This window comes from Mastigoproctus giganteus, chromosome 7, assembly GCF_048544385.1.
Source record: "Mastigoproctus giganteus isolate SK-2022 chromosome 7, ASM4854438v1, whole genome shotgun sequence".
NCBI classification, from domain to species: domain Eukaryota; kingdom Metazoa; phylum Arthropoda; class Arachnida; order Uropygi; family Thelyphonidae; genus Mastigoproctus; species Mastigoproctus giganteus.
The window spans coordinates 194,533,416-194,553,592 of NC_143581.1; the positions used below are offsets into that span (position 1 = coordinate 194,533,416).

A 20,177-nucleotide genomic window follows, 5' to 3' on the forward strand; every position below is an offset into this window, starting at 1 on the left:
GTTTGGAACCACAAACTATCAGTTGATTATCTTCAGAAATTGATCTTGTCAATGCCTCGACAGTGTGCTGCTGTCATCAGGGCCAGAGGCAGTTCAACTAAATATTAGTTTGCACCTGGTAAACTTTTTGTTTTGTTTTCCATTTAAAATGATAAACCGAAGCAAACTGAGGGCTTCTGATAACATTTCAGCCATAATTGTCATGTTTACCAAAACTGTTGTATAAAGGTTGCAAATGCTCGTTTTGGAATATTTTGAGAGCACCTGTCAAATATTACTTAGCTTTGCCTTAACTATTAATAAATATCTTTTGTTTATATTTCTATTTGTGATGCTAGTCATTAATGTAACGTACTATTGCAAAAAAGGGTTAGAAATGTGAAATTCCTAGGTGATCTACTTTCTTTGAACACCAGTGTATTTGTGAGTTGTGGTCTATTCAATAGGATATTTCCCAATCAAAAATAAATAGTAGTGAAAATACGCACAAATGTTGGTTAAAAATATTTAATATTCAAATTTTTGCACATATAAAATATTCTAAATTACATACATATATAATTATGTGGTAATTAACTGACTAAAATCATGAATTGATTAATTTGATGGCTCTGTGCTCTCAAGTTTTTGTATCTTTTTCTTTTTCCAAGAATATTTGCTGATGCTGTCGAAGCAGTGTTAGGTGGGTCGGAAAACTGCTAGTTCGGGGGGATTCACAGACTAAAAGATTAAAGGTAGCCGCAGGCAAAAGCGAAAGTGATTCTTGCACTGCTTCTATTGTAATGAGCAGCAGCAGCCTAGAGAGCAAGTTGCTGGGGATTTCAAGAGCTGCTGGGAGTCATCATGGAACAAGTAAATAAATGGGCTTTGTTAAGGTAACTAACAGTAAGAACAAGTGCATGTATATTTGCATGTACACTAATGCTAGAAGTATAGCAAATAAACTTGATGAATTTGAAGTGTTGATCAAGACATCAAAGGCAGATATTGTTGGGATATCAGAGACATGGTGTCACACAGAAATAAGCAGTGCAGAATTGGAATTTGGGGAGTACAATGTGTACAAGAAGGATAGATAGGGCAGGAATGGAGGAGGGATTATGCTGTTAGTTAAGAAACACATAAAATCTAAACAAGTGCATCCAGTTGACACGGGTGGACAGTGCAACTTTGCTTCTGTTTGGTGTGACATAAATACTGGGAAAGGGAAAATGAGAGTAGGAGTATGTTATAGGCCTAACGACGTTGATGAGTACAATGAGAAATAGAATGGGCCAGTAAATCAGAATGTCTTGTAATGGGGGATTTTAACTTTCCAGATATTGACTGGAACTTGTGGGTTGGTCACTTGCACGCTAGCAAGACTTTTGTGGATTTATTGGAGGATTGTTTTCTACAGCAACATGTTCGAGGAGCAACCAGAGGGAGTAATACACTTGATCTGATTATCAGCAGTGATGATGCATGCATTAGGAATTTGCAGATAAAGGAACCACTAGGTGACAGTGATCACAGTGTACTGATGTGGGATTTACTTAAAGATCTAACTACAATCGAGGGTAAAGGGGAAGGGCTTGTGTTTTCGTAAAGGTGACTACAGAGGTCTCAGAGAGTTTTTAAATTCTATAGAGTGGGATCAACTGATGATGTTACCAACGGTGAATTCTAAATGGGAAGCCTTCATGGACTTAATCTTGGAGGCTACTAGGCTTTTCATAAAAACTAAGAGATACTGTTCAAGGTTCAGGCCTAAATGGATGTTGGATGAATTAATGGAGCTCGTGGCAGAGAAGAAAAATGCATGGGATGCATATAAATTATCAGGCAACACAGAAGGATGCAAAGAAAAACAGCAAAGAATTGTTTACTTATGTAAACTCTAGAAGGAAGGGGATGAATCAGATTGGTCCACTTAACATAGATGGTTCGACTATCGATGATCCTGATCAACGAGCTGATAAACTGAATGAGTATTTTGATTCTACGTTCACACATGAGGAGGAGGATTTATTGAAGAAGGGGAATGCCAAAAGTTTATCAAACTCTGACCGGGAGCTAATTGATTTTGTGATAACTAAGAGCAAAGTGGAGGAGAAATTGTTGAAGTTAAACATAAAAAAGGCATCTGGGGCAGATGGAATCTATCCAGTTATAATGAAGGAGGCAGCAAGGGAAGTAAGCGAACCCTTAGCCATAATTATGAGGGCATCCTTAGTGTCAGGGGAGGTCCCCATGGACTGGAAATGTGCAAATCTATCCCCAATTCACAAAGGGGGTTCAAAGGGTGTCAAATAATTATAGACCTGTTCGTTTAACTTCTGTTCCGGGTAAAATAATGGAGCCACTGGTTAAAGAGGTGATACAGGATCACCTACACAAGACAGCATCAATAGTTCAGGCACAGAATGGGTTTGTTAAGGTGAAGTCTTGTCTATTCAATTTGATTGGATACTACGATGTGGTCACAAAGGAACTGGATTCTTAAAAATAATTTTGATATCATATACTTGGATTTCAGGAAAGCTTTCGATACTGTTGCATATGGAAGAGTGGTATGGCATTAAGGACAAGCTACTGCAATGGATAAAGGGATAGTTGAGAGGGAAACGGCAGAGTGATAATAAATGGACATTGCTCTACATGGACTAATGTTATTAGCGGAGTCTCTCAAAGTTTGGTGCTGCGCCCATTGTTGTTTTATGTATTTATTATCAACGATGTCGATGAAGGTATATCAGGCTTAATGTCCAAGTTTACAGATGATACATGCAAAGGTTGGCAGGGTTATTAATGACAGTAAAGACTATGCTACTGCAACAGGATCTAGAAAAGTTAGGCAGATGGGCTGAGAAGGGGCAATTGAAGTTTAACATTGACAAGTGCAAAGTACTGCATATGGGTAGCAGTAACCCAAGAGAAACGTACCAACTCTGTGGTACTACATTCAGGGAGGTGGAGAATTAAGACGACCTGGGGGTAATTGTGCAGTCAGATATGAAGTTCTCTGCGCAGTGCAGACTGGCTGCCAGGGTAGGTCATGGAGTTTTGTCAATGATATAATAGGAATTTTTTTAGTAGAAACAAGGAGTTGATTATCCCTTTGTATAAAGCAATGGTCAGGCCACACCTTGAGTACTGTATGCAGGTCTGGAGGCCTCATTTTAGGAAGGATGTAGAGTTGCTAGAACGAGTACAGAGAAGGGCAACAATATTTGTGAGAGGAACAAAGGGGTGCACTTATGAAGAAAGGCTTAAAAATTTTGCAAGTTGCAGTATCTGGAGACTAGTCACCTGCGAGGTGATTTGATTGAGGTGTATAAGGCCTTGATTGGTTTGAGCAGGCTCAATGCTGACGGGATAGTTCCGCTTGCTCAGACTAAGAACCTGAGGGGGCATAGATTCAAATTGAGGAAAGACAGTTGTAGAATAGATATGCAGAAGTTTGCCTTTAGCCAACGGGTATATGATGTTTTTTTTTTTTTTTTTTTTTTAATGAAAACCCCAAACACGAAAGGTATCAAAACCTATAGTACTTAGTACCGTGCATAGGTTGAAGGAGAAGTATGGGGGGAGGGGGATGCTGGAAACTTTGCTCTAGAGACTAAACATGGGTTTCACCACTTCAAGCCTCCAATAAGCAAAGTGGTGGTATTTCACTGGTTGATGAAAGTCATCTACCATTGCTTGAACAGACTTCCATCTGTTGTTGTGGAAGTTGATAGCTTAAATAAATTTAAGGTTGGAACTAGACAAACATTTGGAGTGACTGGATGGGCAAAATGGAAAGGGTGGGGGGTTTTTTTGTTTTTTTTATGGCTGTATAAGCTTGCTTTCTCATCATATGCCTCAACTAATGCTATGCTATTCGGACTGAAAAATGTGTCGATTTTGGATTGTGCTTTGGCCCTCTTCCTGTCATTGTACAACATCATGTAGGGATTCATTTCTTTCTTCAAATTTGGCGTCTCCGTAGCCAGGTGCGAAGGAGCAGCAGTGCGTAGTACACGCTTCTTGATTAGACCGGGGTTCGAGCCCGTCACCACCAAATATGGAGGATGCAGAAAGGTCAGGGAATGACCACCACATATCCCGGAGCAATATGGCCTTAGTTGCTAATGCTCCTAAAAAAAACCAAATAACAAACAATCTTCAAATTTCTTATTACCTTGGCACTTCGTTCCATGTCAAGGTTGTTCTCCCAGAAATAATCACACATTTTTTCAAAGTGTTCAAAAGCTTCACTAAGTCCTTTTGCAGTCAGTAACTTCATTGGTTCTTCATCTGCAGTATCTTGATCATCTTCTCCCTCAATAGCAAGCTGTTGTTCTTTTATCATTTCCATTAGTTCTTCATTAGAGAGGCTATCCCTGTCGTTATTGATCATCTCTTGTACATTGTCATCATTAATTTCATCTAATCCTGCTTCTTTTCCGAGCTGAACAATTTGTATTTTAACATTTTTAATGGAATCATCAGGTTCCTGGGAATGCTTTATGCAATACTTCCAAACTTTCCTCCAAACTCCATTCATGGTTTTCTAAGTCACTTCATCCCAGGCACTTGAAATGTTGTAGATGGCGGTTTTAATGTTATAGGATTTCCAAAACTCCTTTAGGCTCGGTACATTTTCAGTGTTGATGGCTTTTAATAACTTGGGAAAAGGTGTTCCTTATGTAGTACGCTTTAAATGTGGCAATTACAACTTGGTCCATTGGTTGGAAAATGGGGGGTGTGTTCATGTGCTACTCCTTTCGTGAGGTGTAGTGAGTTGAGTGCTCCTACACAATCATATTAGAAAGTGTTTAGTGAATGAATTAGAGATTTGATTATTTGGTTGGATTCAAGAACTTTTTTTGTGTTTCAGTGTTAATTTTCAGGAATTTATTTCAATTATTTATGGATAAATTGAAGTTATCACAAATGGCTACCTGACGTTTACAAATGGCTGTCATTGTAGTATTAATCGTAGTGATAGTGATAGTAAGTGATTTCATTGTGTAGAGTGTGTTATTTGTGTTCTATTAGTGTCTAGAAGGTTTAAGAGTTGTAAGACATTTTCAGAAGTTTCTTATAATCAGTTTTAAGAGTTAAATTTAGGTATTTTTGATTTTTAATTTTAATTTATTGTCAGTGGACTTTTAGCATTGTATCGTATAATTAATTGAAAGGACAGTAGGTTTATTTTCTAGTAGCTGATTTGTATTGTAATATAGGGGTATTTTCCTCTTAAATATTAAGGAAAATATTGGAGATATCATTCTACAATGTGTCCTGGCACATTGTCCATGATCAGAATTGCTTTGTAATCAAGGTTATTTTTTGCACAATATCTTTCTACTGCGGGATAGAAGAATTCAGCGTACCAATCAATGAAAAGCGGCCTGGTTACCCAAACCTTTTTATTAGCCTTCCAGATTACAGGTACGTTTGAATTAGCTAAACCTTTAAGAGCCCTTGGATTTTCCAAATGATAAACTAAAAGGGGTTTTAATTTAAAATGCCCCGCAGTGTTACCACCCAACAACAAAGTCAACCGATCCTTCGCTGCTTTGAAGCCTGGCATGTTTTTTTCCTCTTTCGATATGAAACTTCTTTTAGGCATTCGTGTCCAAAAAAGACCTGTTTCATCTATGTTAAAAACTTGTTGAGCAGTATAACACCCTTCTTCAATAATTTTTAATAAGTTCTTTTTTGAAAGTTTCAGCTCCTTCTTGATCTGCACTTGTGGCTTCTCCCTGTATTGCTACATTGTGTAGGTTATGGCACTTTTTAAATCTATCAAACCAGCCCTGTGGCTATTTTCTCCTTTTGCCAAAAAAAAAAAAAAAAAAAAAAAAAAGGGGGCTTAAAAATGGACTGGACTGAAGCAGGATTTGCCAAAAATTCAATCTGTATGCTAGTAAAATAACGTTATAGTGAGATACAAGTTATAATATAAGAACAGCGTTATAGCGAATTAGCATAAAGTGAACCACATTATAACAAGGGCCTGCTGTATAGAGCAATTTTTGACTTTATCCAATCCTTTGTATTTCCAATTGCTTCTCTCTCTCAAATGTATATTGCTGGACTCTGCTCCACACAAGTTGCAGCCACCTAGGGACATTACCCACTTTATTAATTTGTTTTATTATTATTTTCTTAGTATCATTCTAGGGGTGACGCTGCTACCCTATAATTGTGTTGTCCAAAACAATTGTTTTTTTGGAAATCTGCGCTGCTGTTTTTTTTTTTTTATTTTTATTTATTTTATATATATATATATATATATACAGGGTGATTCACTACCAGTGCGACAAACTTGCAGGAGGTGTAGGGGGCACAAAGATGAATCGGAATCACATAGCACTGCAGGGTCCAAAATGCGTTCGTCATGCGGTAGAGGACGTTGAACGGGAGGTCGCGTGAACAGCAATCCCGATGGAAGTCAGCATTTGCGAACCGTTTCTGTTGAAGAAACCAAGTAGCAAAAGTCCTCCGGAGTGGATAATCCGCAGGCTCCAATGATTGGACATGTTGCAGATGGTATGAACTCATTTGGTTTGTTGACAGTATCCTCCATACAGTGGATTGGGAAATACCCAATCATTGGCCTATCGCTCGAGTACTCGTACTCGGATTGCCTTCTGCAAGACATAGGACATTCTCCTCATTGTCTGGCGCCTCGTCGTTTGCTCTCGATTCATGGTACCTCTCGTGAAACAACCAGTCTCACGTAACTTTCTGTGCACACGTGCGAAAATCGTATAATGAGGAGCACGCCTGTGCGGGAAACGTTCCTGGTACAAGCCCAGAACGGCGCGCCCATTACAGTCTGCAGCTCCATATGCGAGGTGCATGTCAGCCAGTTCAACGTTTGAATACTTGTCCATCCTACTGCCTCGGGAACCAGTTCGCAAATGCTGACTTCCAGCGGGATCGCTGTTCACGCGACCTCCCGTTCAATGGCCTCTACTGCATGATGAAGGCATTTTGGACCCTGCAATACTATGTGATTCTGATTCATCTTTGTGCCCACTACACCTCCTGCAAGTTTGTCGCACTGGTAGTGAATCACCCTGTATATACAATTCTCGTGGACCATTTAATAAAATAATGTCAGTTACTCATAAAGTATAGTGTAGGCAATGTGAAAATTGCATCACTTATAAATGAATGAAACTGTGCTGTTAAATAGTAGCTTCTAAGGTCTTCCAGACTCTCTGAATAAATTAGATAAATGGTGTAGATTTTATTACGAAAATGAGTTGTACAAAAATCAAAAGTTTCGAAATTTCTTAAATTGGAAAAAAAGAGTACATACAAAGTTATGCTTAATAGTTTAAAATATTTTTCAATGTTTCAGGGCCTCTTTGTGCACCATTTACAAGACACTTTTCATTTCACTGTTTGTTCACCATTTCATTTTTTAAATCCTGGGATAGCCATGTGGCCCCTAAATTTATTCCTTATATAACCTTCTTATATATAATTTTTATACATAATGCATAAATTGTACTAATAATCGCACTTAATTTGCAGGTAAATTTTGAAAAATTACGCATGATTGCTAAAGAAGTGCGACAGCTGATGAATATGTGTTCAGCTCCCTATGTAAGTGTTTTTACATTCCCCTATTATTCGATATTTTTACTTACATATACTCAAACTTTGAAACAATTTTAATTGTATGATGCTTGAAAGATGCCCGAGAGAATTATATATACAAAGTTATTTAAAGAAAATTATATATACTGTATATACAAAGAACATGCTTCAAAGTATAGTTCTCTAGGTATTAGAATAACCCTTTCTAGGTATATTAGTAATGTTAGATATAATAAAAGTAAAATTGTGTAATGAAATTAATTCTTGTAGAGTGCTAGTTTATGTGGCTTTCCCACATAAACTAGCACTCTACAAGTTTATGTGGCTTTCCCATTCTTTTTATTTTATTCCAGTCTTTGGAATCAGCTAATTTCATAAAAGTATAAATTTGTGTATGTATTGATTTTGTGCATCATTATTATGAAAGCGCTTTGATTTTGTTTTAACATTTTTTTAATAAATGTTATTTTATTAATTAACACTTATGTTGTTTCCTCATTTTTGAGTACTATGTATATGTTATTTTATTTTAATTTCATTGTGTTCTTATTCCTCTTGGTCAATAATGGCTGCCAGGGAAGTACACTGTTAATGAAATATATTGAAATAATTTATAAAATGAAAATTGTCTTTCAGGATTTATTTAGCATGCTTGAGATTGGAGGTGCTCAACCAACAGCTGCAATGGCATCTCTGAATAGCTTTGTTACATCAACAAATGCTGCAACAGTAAAGAGAAGGAAAAAGAGCAGTGCCCAGCCAAATCCTAAAAAGATGTTTGAAGAGGTTAGTTTCACATAAATTAATGGAATGAGTAATCTACATTTGTCTTATATATTACAGTTTATATTGTGTACATAGTCCCAGTGTATTCTTGTCACAGGTCTTCCAACAAAGGAATTCTTAATATTGGCCATTTTAGTTTCAAACTTAATATACATTTCAGATGTGTCTTTTGTCTCTAAAGTACAATAAATCTCCTGTAGAAAAGAAATATTAGACTTTTAATATATTTTCTAACTTTTAAATTTGATACATCCAACTTTCTATTCCTTTAAGAGTTTACACTGCCAAACTTTGTGTGGTTGCGACTAAATTAAAAACACATTCTTTTCACTCAGACACACTTTGGGATATGTATATATATTTACCTTTTGAGTGATAAAAGTTCTTATCATTCCTTCAAAGACAGCTTTCGACAACTAGCATGTAGTCAAACGTATTTTCATGCAATAAAGACAAAAACTGTTCAAAGACAGTAATGTTCCTTTAAACAATATTCATTATGTATATAACTAAAGGATGCAGTAGTTTTATTTATCATATAACCAATTACAAATTAATTTTTTGCAGCTCTTAGTTAACTTCAGCAAATCATTAATCTCTAACTACATATGCTTAACACACTTTAAAATTTGGCCATAAAGTATGCTGCACTTAAATTATATCCTATTTTTATCACTTTTTCCTAACCTTTTCAACTGTATGCATGCTCTTGTGGTGGAACTTCACATAAAAACAACTATCACCTCTATCATTCATGACTATTGTTCATTGAGAAGCCAATCCAGGTAAGCCATGTGCTTTGCAAAAATTGGAAATTATCTGTCTTTAAATATTAATTCTTTACTTATCAAATAGGCAAATTAACAATGCTTTTTTTTATATAAATTTTTTGCATACTATATAATTGCATAACATTCTGATATACATCACATAACATTAATGTTTTGCAACTAAATTTCATGTAAACAGACTATTTCTACAATATACAGTGTTATTTTCATTTGTTCATTCTTACTTGTCAATATGAGTACAGAAATTCAAAAGTTTTTAAAGGTTTTGTGCTCCCAAATAGGTTACCATTAATAGTATTAAGATATCTTTACAAAACATTTTGTTTGGCCTTTATTTATATGTTGATGCTGTCCTCCATGACAATATAGTAGTTTCATCACATGAAATTGTCATTCATTTGGAGAGGTCTGGGTTTGAGTATTATCATAGAATGGAGGAATTTCTAAAGGCTTCTTTAATCAGGATTGTAGTTAGCCAATCTCAGGTGGAGGGAATAGGGTTCTCTCATAAGTTATTCTGGATTTTTCAGCCCACACAACATTGTAAATCAGCCAGTGAGCAGACACTTGTAAGGACACACACATGGTGCAACGTGGTCTAAGTTGCTGATGCATCTAAAACCCAACAAGGATAACACTGATAGTGTAAAAAAAGCAATAAACTCTGCCCCTGCTAAACTGCCTACTGGTAGTGCTTCTTGACATCCCACATCTACAAGTTGTTCACAAGGGTCATTACTAACAGATTAGAAAGAATACTTGACGAGAATCAACCAAAAGAGAAAACTGGCTTTAGGACAGGATTTTCAACTATGGATCACCTTCATGTAATATCATAGCTAATGGAGAAAGAAATTGAATATAAAACATTATTATGCCTAGCATTTGTGGATTATGAAAAGGCATTTGACTCCATACAGCATAAGGCAATGTTTCGGGCACTGGAAAGACAAGGCATAGATACCCCATATATTATGATTTTGAAGAAAATATATGAGAATGCTACCTCCTAAACAAAGACAGTAGTAAACTTAAAATCGAGAAAGGAGTTCGACAAGGAGACACAATATCTCCGAAGCTGTTTACTGCTGCCCTTGAGGAAGCTTTCAGAAGATTAGACTGGTCGCAGAAAGGAGTAAATGTGAACGGAGAGTACCTAAACCATTTACGATTTGCAGATGACATTGTGGTCATAAGCCATGATCCCAAAGAATTAGAGGAAAATCTTAATCAGTTATGCAGAGTTAGTAAAGATTTTGGACTAAAGATCAATATGACTAAAACAAAGGTAATGATGAACAAGTATGCCATAGAAAGGGATATAATGATTGAAGGAGCGGTAATTGAAAAGGTGGAGTCATATACTTATCTGGGAAAAGTCATTAGCCGTAATAATGATATATGGCTGGAAGTCAAGAGAAGAATAAATTTCGGATGGATAGCATTCAGGAAATATAGTCACATACTGAGGAGCAATATCCCAATTTGTGTGAAACGTAAAATAATAAACCAATGACTTATGGAAGTGAAACTTGGGCACTCACCAAAAGAATGGAAGAGAAGCTGAGAACTACACAGCGAAGAATGGAACAAATTATATTGAGAATCAGACTGTTAGATAAGAAGAGAAACAATGGATTAGGCAGCAAACTCAAGTAAAGAACATTCTTATCAAAACTAAAGAACTAAAATGGTCTTGGGCAGGACACATAGCTCGAAGACATGATGACAGATGGACTAAGAAAATAACAGAATGGTACCCAAGAGGAGCTAGAAGAAAACCTGGAAGACGACAACAGAGATGAAATTCATGAGTTTGTGAGTAGTAAATGGATGGCCATTGCACAAAACAGAAGGAACTGGCACTTTGCTGGAGAGGCCTTCATCCTGCAGTGGATTGAAAATGGCTGATACTTCTTGACATCAGATATCCCAAAGATGAATCAATACCGTCTTAGAATGAGGGTGTGCTAACACAGAAGAATTTCAACTAAGGTTCATTTCTGGTTAAAATAGTCTATTAAATTCTATTAAACTATTTTTTTAACAAGGAGCTTACACAAGCCCCCCCCCCCACACACACACACCTGCCTGGGAGGCAAATCTGATTGCAGCAGCAGCAACCCTCCAGGAAATTATGTAGCCCTCATTATCTAGTATTTAAGCTTTCCAGAACTCAGCTGACACAAGAAATCCAATGTTGCCAACAATGGCCAACCATCCTAGAATCTTGCCCAATGATGGGAAGTGGACCATCTGGCTTAATGGATACATTAATGAAAAAGACATAAGTTATAAACCACATTCAAACTCATTAAGTCTGGTATGTGCTGCTAATATGCATAAGTATGGCCATATTGAGGGGCATTTAAAAAGTTTGTGGCCAGAGTATGAAGGGTTTATTTGAGGAGTCCGATAACGTTACTTTTCAACAGCCCCCTTTAGAATCAATAAACTTTTACCACTGATGCTGCAATGTGCTGATTCCAGCTGCAAAGAAAGTTTTCTCTTCGGCCTCCAGCAATGACATCACTGTCAATGGCAAAATGGGTGCCAGACAGGTATTTCTTCAAATTAGAAAATAAGTGAAAACTTCAATGGTGCTAGATCTGGTAAATATGGGGAATGGCCCAAGATTTAAAGGCTGCACTCATTTAGTGCAGCCATAGCATTGACAGACTTGGGAGCAGGCACATTGTCCTGGTAGAACAAGCCTCCTTTGTGGAGTTTTTCTTGGTGCTTGTCTTTCAGCCAGAGAAGCAGTCCAGTTTCCACTATTGTCTCTGGCTGAAAGTGATGAACCATGTCTCATCCATGGTCACAAACCTTGTAATTGGATCTGTTTGAAAATGATGTGAACATTCACTTGACAACTCTTGTGCATTTTTGATCTGATGTCAAAAACTTTGGGACCCAATATGCTGATACTTTTTCCTAGCAAGAAAATCTCTTTTTACGTGGTACACATGTTTGAATGAGATGCCCAAGGTGCTGGCAATGTATCGAACTGTCACTCATTGATCACTCATCACCAAATTGTGCACACTGTCAACAACTTTTGAAGTGATGGATGTTGTAGGTTTTCCACAGTATGGGTCATCTTCCAGGCTCTCCCTCCCTTGTTTGTATTCTGCTGCCCGCTTCTTAACCATGGAACAGGAAGGGGCATCCCCTCTTCAATGTTGTATATCCTCATAAATTACCTTTGGTGTTAGTCCCTTCTCCCCCCAGATATTGAATGACTGCAGGGTGATTGATTTTGCCCATCCTTCCTCATTCATGCAACTTTGTTGACTTCAGGACCCTAATTAAAAAAGGCAGTATTGAAACTGTATGAAACTTGGTGGGTTAGAATTTGAAGTGTTATACATTAAGAACAGAAATTTTTAACACTGTACCACTTCTCTTTCATACTCGGGCCACAAACTTTTTAAATGCCCCTTGTATTAAGTCTTTCCAACAAAATGACTTGCCACTATTTGTTCTGTTTAAACTAATAATAGCATATGTCACACTGATCACTCTGATGGCTTTGTTTGCTTCTTATTTTCACTTCCATCTTACAGCCTGTTTTATTATTTTTATATATTATCACAATTTACTGAGATGCAAATTTTCAGACAGTTCCATTAACTCTGTTAGGGTGGATAATTTTTATGATATTGAGTGTATAAAGGTTTAGCAGTAGATCACTTTTTTTTTAATATTTTACCCTTAGGCACAGATGGTTCGAAGGGTTAAAGCCTATTTGGGAAATTTGAAAGTAATTTCAGATGAGGAACAGTTAAGAACAATGTCACTAGAGTGTGAGCCAACTTCAAGTTCAGGTTAGTATTTTACATTTCTCTAAGTCTGGAATATTTTTATATTAATGAAATTCATAGCCCATTTTTATGTATATTTTTTTGAGCCAGATCTTAGAAACCTATCACAGAGGGAGAGAACCATCTTGGTCAGAAAGGATTTTTAACTATAATGGACAAATGTTCACACAATGTATCCTGGGCTTTGTACTCTATTAAATATAAAAAGAAAATCACTAGTAAGGCAAAGTTCATAATACTCGACAGCAAAAGAGGGCTACATTACCATTAATTTCCTTGGACTATCATATAACAGACTATACCAGGTAATGCAAATAGTCAACATAAAATACTATTGTAGGAAATGACACACAAACAAAAGTATGCTTGTCAAGTTTAGCAGGAGCCTGTTCTTGCTGTCAACAAATGGTGTCAGACTTGCAACCTCTGCAACCCTAAAAAGTAATTTATTCCAATGGTCCTAACTGTCCAGCAGGTTAATTCATCTAACACTTCATTAGATCAGAGTTCAGTCTTGGGCCAAGAGGATCCTTTTAAGAGAAATGCCAGATCACTGGCATAAGCTACCATATCAATATTTGCATGTTGCTTGATGGAGCCATTTATCAAGGATCAGGTTCCATCGAGTACCTAGAATAAATAATATTCTATGAGGTGCAGGTTCCATCAAGTACCTAGAATAAATAATAGCTAGAATAGGCACAACCTGTAGTGGCAGCTCAAAAAATTCATCCTTTTTAGATTTTCTAAACTGTCACTGTACAATGTAGGAAATAATTTCTGACTAAATTGTAGAGCTGCTGTGAGTAGTCCATTCATCTGAAGCAAGAAAGAATACTTTGCCACCATAAGAATCAGAGGTCATGGAAAAATCAGTATGCCAAGAACATATTTATATGTGGTCGTTCTAATTATTTGCTTCATTCTGTGCATGGCATCCTCACTGCCGCTGCTGTCCTATTTTAAGCCATATTACACATCAGAGGAAATATTATATACTAGATAATTAGTGAAAGAACTGTGGATGATTAAGTTCTCCTCTAAAGACTTTCCAAGAAGTGATAAAAATAAATGGACATGTAGGAGCCTGGACTGGAGAAAGGTATGAGGACTTTTCAAAAGTAGTTTTAAAATGGCATGCTTCCAGATATCTGGAAAGGTTCCTAATAAACCAGATGTCTTACATTTACTCTTTAATACCATATAGGTGTTAAAGAGTAAACGTAAGACATCTGGTTTGTATTTCCATAGACTTATGACTTCTCCAAGGAAATCATAACCAGAGCACTCCCCAGGTTTGATTTTACTAATAGCAAACCCAATTTCATAAGGTCTGACAGGGAGGGGAGTTTCCTTGGCAGAACAAGAGTAAAATTTTTTTTTCTCCTTTCTGCTGCTTGGAACTGAGCTCATAAACTTGTACTGATTTGTTTAGAATATGCCCAATAGATGATTCTCACATGGTTGTATCTGTTTTTATGGTATTGAATCGCCTGGTAAAAAATTTGACAGACTAATTTGTAAACCAGACCCTCAGAGATTTGATTTACAGCAATTTGGGCCAGATACTGCAAGGCACCCATTTTTTGTTTATTTATCAACTGGATATACAGGTGACCCCCGCTTAACGCTGATAATTTGTTTCGTAAAAACAGAGCGAGCACCGCATTCCCATAAGGTAACATGTATTTGTGAGTTGCAGTCGGTGCCATAGGATATTTCCTATTCAATAATAAACGGTAGTGAAAAGATACACAAATGTCGGTAAAAATATTTAATATTCAAATATTTGTACATATAAAATATTCTGCATTACATACGTATATAATTATGTGGTAACTACTTACGTATCAAAATTAAACTTAAAATTCCAATTAAAATCATGAATTTAATTGATCTAAATTGATTTAATTTAATTGATGAATTTAATCATGAAAAATGTGTCGATTTTGGGTTGAACTTTGGCCCTCTTCCAAATAAACTAAAAGGGGTATTAATTTTATATCCCCCGCAGCGTTACCACCCAACAATAAAGTCAACCGATCCTTCACCGCTTTGAAACCTGGCATGTTTTTTCCTTCTTTCAATATGAAACTTCTTTTAGGCATTCGTTTCCACAAAAGTCCTGCTTCATCTATGTTAAAAACTTGTTGAGAAGTATAACACATAATACCCCTCTTCAATAATTTTAACAAGTTCTTTTTTGAAAGTTTCGGCTCCTTAATCTGCACTTGCAGCTTCTCCCTGGATTTTAAATCTATTCAACCAGCCCTTACTAGTTTTAAATGGTTCCACATTTTTTTTTTTTTAGGTGAGTTTTCTTCAGATCATCATATTGGCTAATCTCTCTCTGTTTTTTTTAAATAATATTTAACTTAACTGAATTCTGCATTGGATATTATCTTCAATAAAATTAGTTAAAGTCTTTCCATTTCAATCCTAATAGCCGACCTAGCCCTAGTTGCTTGCAGTGGAACAGCTATCTTTCCTGCTGCTAAAATTAATTCTTTATTTTTTTATAATTGTTCTTACAGTTGAACTTTCAAGTCCTAAATTATGGCACACATCCGCTTGTCTTTGACCCGAATCGATTCACTTCAAAACGTCTAATTTAATTTTCAAATTCAGTCTTTTTCTTACATTTATAGTCTTCGTACTGCGCTCAGACGTTGTTGCTTTTTTATTCTTATCAGCCATTATTAACTCTTCGAAAATGTAACTACGTTGGTTGCATTAATTATGATACAATGTTCAAGTAAACTGTACGTTTCACACGATGTCTAATACGGTACTAAGCGATGACTAGACTTCGGATAAATGCATATAACGCAAATATTACAAGCAATATACTTGATCATTTTTTAAAATGTTGATCTCAGAACTACGTAACAAGTCACTGTACTGCAATTAAATTAGCGTGCGAGAAAATTTCACTGAGCGTGGGAAACGTTTTAATGCTATTTTGGTATTCATTTTAAAGCTATCGACTCCATCAAATGAAACGATTTCGTTAAATATGCCAAAAATGTAATCTGTAAAAGAGTGTTATAGTGATCTGTGACAGCGTTATAGTCAGATATGGGTTATAATATAAGAACAGCGTTATAGCGAATCAGTGTAAAGCGAACCGCTTTATAACGGGGGCTGTATTCATATATTAGGGTTTCATATTTTAACTTCAGAATTTCAATTTGGCACCAACCTGTTCTTATTTGAAACCCTTTCCTTGCCCTTTACGTGTAGTGGAAGTTTGTCTTGCTCCTCCATCCACGAGATGTTCTCAAGAAACCACATGAGAACATCTTTTCTTCTTGTTCATGGAAAGCCTGTAGGCCTTTAAAAGTGCTTGTTGCACATAGTTAGCCATGCCTGTGGCATTTAATATTTTGAAAATGCTGAATGGAATCTTCAATGGAATCTAAATTATGAATTCAATAAATTTTTCTATTTAGAAGTTTTGATGGAGAATATTTGCAAGTCAGAAAAAGTTGAAGGAATGGGGGTTTGAAGGCAAAAGCATGCTTCTAAATTAAAGGTAATTTGCTCTGTGATTGCTAGTGGACCGAGAATCTCTGTCCAGCAGCCAGTTGTGCCTGCAAGGAAAATAGTAGTTATAGTATACCATATTGATATTACTGAAGGTTGTAAGATTGTCCAGTTTGTTAGCTGAGGTCTTTTCAAGTGCAGCACCATTACTATTAATAGTTAAACTATGTCTTAAATTTTTAATTTTTACATTTCTTAACTCTGACTTCAATGATTCAAGAACTCTGATATTATTGCTGGAAGTCCATTTGCTATCTTCAGAGAAGGGTTCAACATAGATTTAAGAAGAGTGGGTTATAACCCAAAAGAGGACAAAGTATCATCTGTTCGGTGCCTCCGTAGCCAGGTGGGCAGTGCGTAGCACACGCTTCTTGATTAGACCGGGGTTCGAGCCCGTGACCACCAAATACGGAGGATGCAGAAAGGTCAGAGGAATGACCACCGCATATCCTCGGAGCAATATGGCCTTAGTTGCTAATGCTCCTAAAAACCAAATAACAACAACAACATCATCTGTTCTTTTTTGTGGTGTATCTACTTTTACTTTAACCTTTCTTTTTAACAATTAAATTTCAGATTGTAAAAAAACTGTAAAAATTTGTCATTTTAAAAGGGAATGCTAACTTGGCTGTCTATAATATACAGATTATTTGGACACTCCAGACTTAGACATGAAGGAAGAAAGTGGTTAATCACACAGGGTGAATAACAGGGGATAGTCTCATTCGGAGTTTAGACTTTCAAAGACAGCTATTCCAGCACATAAATGTACACAACGCAAAATATGACTAATAAAATCGTTGCCTGAAGTTTCAAAGTAATGATATTCCACCAAGGTACAAATTACCACTAAAGGAAATGCTTACCTATAAAATAACACAACTAAGAGTAAGAATTAGCTGAAATAAATTGAAATTCAAATCCAAAGCCTATAGTGATATAGAAAGTATGTATCATCATCATCTAAAAGTTGCTGTTAAGACAAAAAATGGTTGAAGTGGTAAGCTAAAGGAAATAGAAGAATTGCCATCAGAAACATTTTTAGAATATAATTTTTTTTTTTTTTTTTTTTTGTATCCCTTACTTAGATCCCAAATTATTTTTTGTTTCCTGTGCAATTCATTGCTTATTATTTTAATGAACAGTGAAGGTTATCTATGTTCCAGGTGGGGATCACACAAAGTTACATGGAGCAAGAATAGTTACAAGAGAGTAATAATACTGATATTGCTAACTTATACTGACAACTTATACAGTATGGCACAGTCACAGTGCATAAGTTGTGCATACTTTACTTCATTTGTAATGACTGAAGCCAGGAAACTAATACTTACACTTGTGATACTTATACTTACTCTTGTGACTATTCTTGCTCTGTTGTCTGTGTCCTTTGTATCCCCAAACACAAGATGGAAAATTCCTATCAGAAACTTCCTAACATCTGGGAAACACCAGTTCAGTGTTATTTTTACAATTCAAATTTTTTGTTCAAAAAAATCGACAGCTTTCATTTTTTTCCTATTGGCCTCACTATTTTAATCATTTTGCCTCCTTTGGCCTACCTTTGTTCTTCTAGAGACTTTCAGATACTGGTGTGTACTTTTGATAACTGTATAAAGGCCTAATAAAAATCAGTAACTTTTCTGTTTATAGGTGTGCCTTTCTCATGTATTGTTGTGCACCACTAGATATATAGCCAGTATACACTTATTGGGTGAAACAGAAATTAGATCAACAAACACTGTTGAAATGCAAAGTTTGATGGGTGGATGTTAAACAATCAAACGAAACCAAGAAGTTGACAAATACAAACAGATGGACAATAGTGAATTATAAATATATGTTTTAACCATCACAAGTTGGTTTTATGGGATAGTGTCTTTCTATCTTTCACCTACTTCAGTGTCCTCTCACATGCATATTTGAGTACTCAAAATGATAGTAGAACGACTGTTTGCACTTCGTCGTCATCCTCAACTGATTCATATCATAATGAGCTGTTTAATTTAGAGAGGTGGTGAGGGGAGATGTTCTTCATTTAATATGAAATTAATGAGGTTTAGATAGTAAATAGTATCCTTTATATATAACAATTGTTAGTAAATTGAAGCCTATCATGTTCTATGTATTTTATGGCTGGCAAGCCTTTAACTGCTATAAGTAAATGCTACTCAAGATGAAACAATTCTCTTAATCTCAAGTTGTTTGGAGAAGCATTACTTTAAAGCAATAAGCATTATCAAAAGGCTAATCCATTTGTTTAAAATACAAAACACCACTATGGCAGCCTTTTTCAAGACTTGGCTTCTCTTCATTGGGGGGGTCCTCTTTTGGCAAATCAAGCCAATTGCTATTTGCTGAGGGACCAGTAAGCCATGAAATGGCAGTCATAGTGGTGTCTCATATTTTAATAAATAATGCACTAGCCTTTTGAGGACATTTTTTTTTAAAAATAGGCTTCTCAAGACAACTTATGGCTAAGGAATTTTGTTTTACCTTGAGTATTAAGACTATAGCATTATTCATGGCAGTTTGGAAGCCTGCTGACAAAATATATAGAAGGACAAGATATTCTTCATTTTACTAATTTTATTTCAATAGCTTTTGCTATATTAAAATAATCAAAGTTTAACAGTTGTTACCACAAGAAATTTAAACTTTAGGATGCACTGAAATAATTATTGCTACTTGGAATTAAAACTTTTTAAGTGCATTAACAGACTTATTGGTGCTAACTGAATTATCACTTTTAATGCTTGAGCTGCAGTGCTTTCTTAATTGCCCATTGTTTCAAATACTAATACTTTTATTCTACTTGCCTGGTTAATGAAACTTTGACAGGTGTTGTAATCCTGTCTTCTTTCTAAATCTTTCTTCTTACTAAATTTCCTAATATTTTAACAAGGTGTTACTGTGGTACAAACTCGGAAACGGCACCCATCTCCTACCTTATCTACTGCCAGCAGCAACAGCAGCACTTCAGAAGGCAAGAAATCCATAAATTCTGGTCCCAAATTTGGTAAGACTATATCTTGTATAGGTTACATAGCAATTCCATATTTTGAGAACTGTACAGGCTAGGCAAAAAGAAAAAAAAAAAAAAAAAAACTATTTTGATACATGTTGAATATTATCCATTGTAATAAATGCTAAGCATTCAGTATTTGTAGTCAACCAAAAGTGTTGACTGATAGCATTTATTACAAATAGTAGGTATCCTACGTTCTTATCAGTTTTTCATAGATTATATCCATATCATTTATACCTGGTATCAAGATTTGTAGGTTCTCAAACTTATGGATAATTTTATTATAAAGAAAGAGTATATAAAAACCTCATGGTGGATACATACAATTAGTTTTTATAACAAAACAAAGGACATAATGATTCTTCCAGATATAAAGAAATATCTTTCATTATATCTGGAAATTATCCATTTCCAGAATAAAAAATGTGAGGTACTATGTTCAGGATAGTGGAGAATGAAAAAGACCTGGGGCTAGTTGTGCAGCAACCAGACATTCAGTTTTCTGAGTAATGTAGATGAGCTGCTAAGATAGTTCATGGGGTTTTTGTCAATAATATACATGAATTCTGCCAGCAGGGATAGGGAGGTGATTATCCTGTTGCATAAAGCAATAAT

At 35.8% G+C, this 20,177-nt stretch overlaps 1 protein-coding gene across 5 annotated transcripts in view; it reads left to right on the forward strand.

Moving 5' to 3' along the window:
• LOC150083512 (rap guanine nucleotide exchange factor 2-like) overlaps positions 1-20,177 on the forward strand; it is a 471,197-nt gene that overhangs the window by 417,587 nt on the left and 33,433 nt on the right. For 4 of the 5 annotated variants that reach the window (XM_090378045.1, XM_090378048.1, XM_090378047.1 and 1 more), the window contains 4 exons: positions 7,522-7,593; positions 8,224-8,373; positions 12,883-12,991; positions 19,440-19,553. In XM_090378045.1, the coding sequence (XP_090234171.1) occupies positions 7,522-7,593; positions 8,224-8,373; positions 12,883-12,991; positions 19,440-19,553 (445 nt within the window). The remainder of the gene's footprint in view (positions 1-7,521; positions 7,594-8,223; positions 8,374-12,882; positions 12,992-19,439; positions 19,554-20,177) is intronic. The other variant, XM_090378046.1, reaches the window with a different exon arrangement.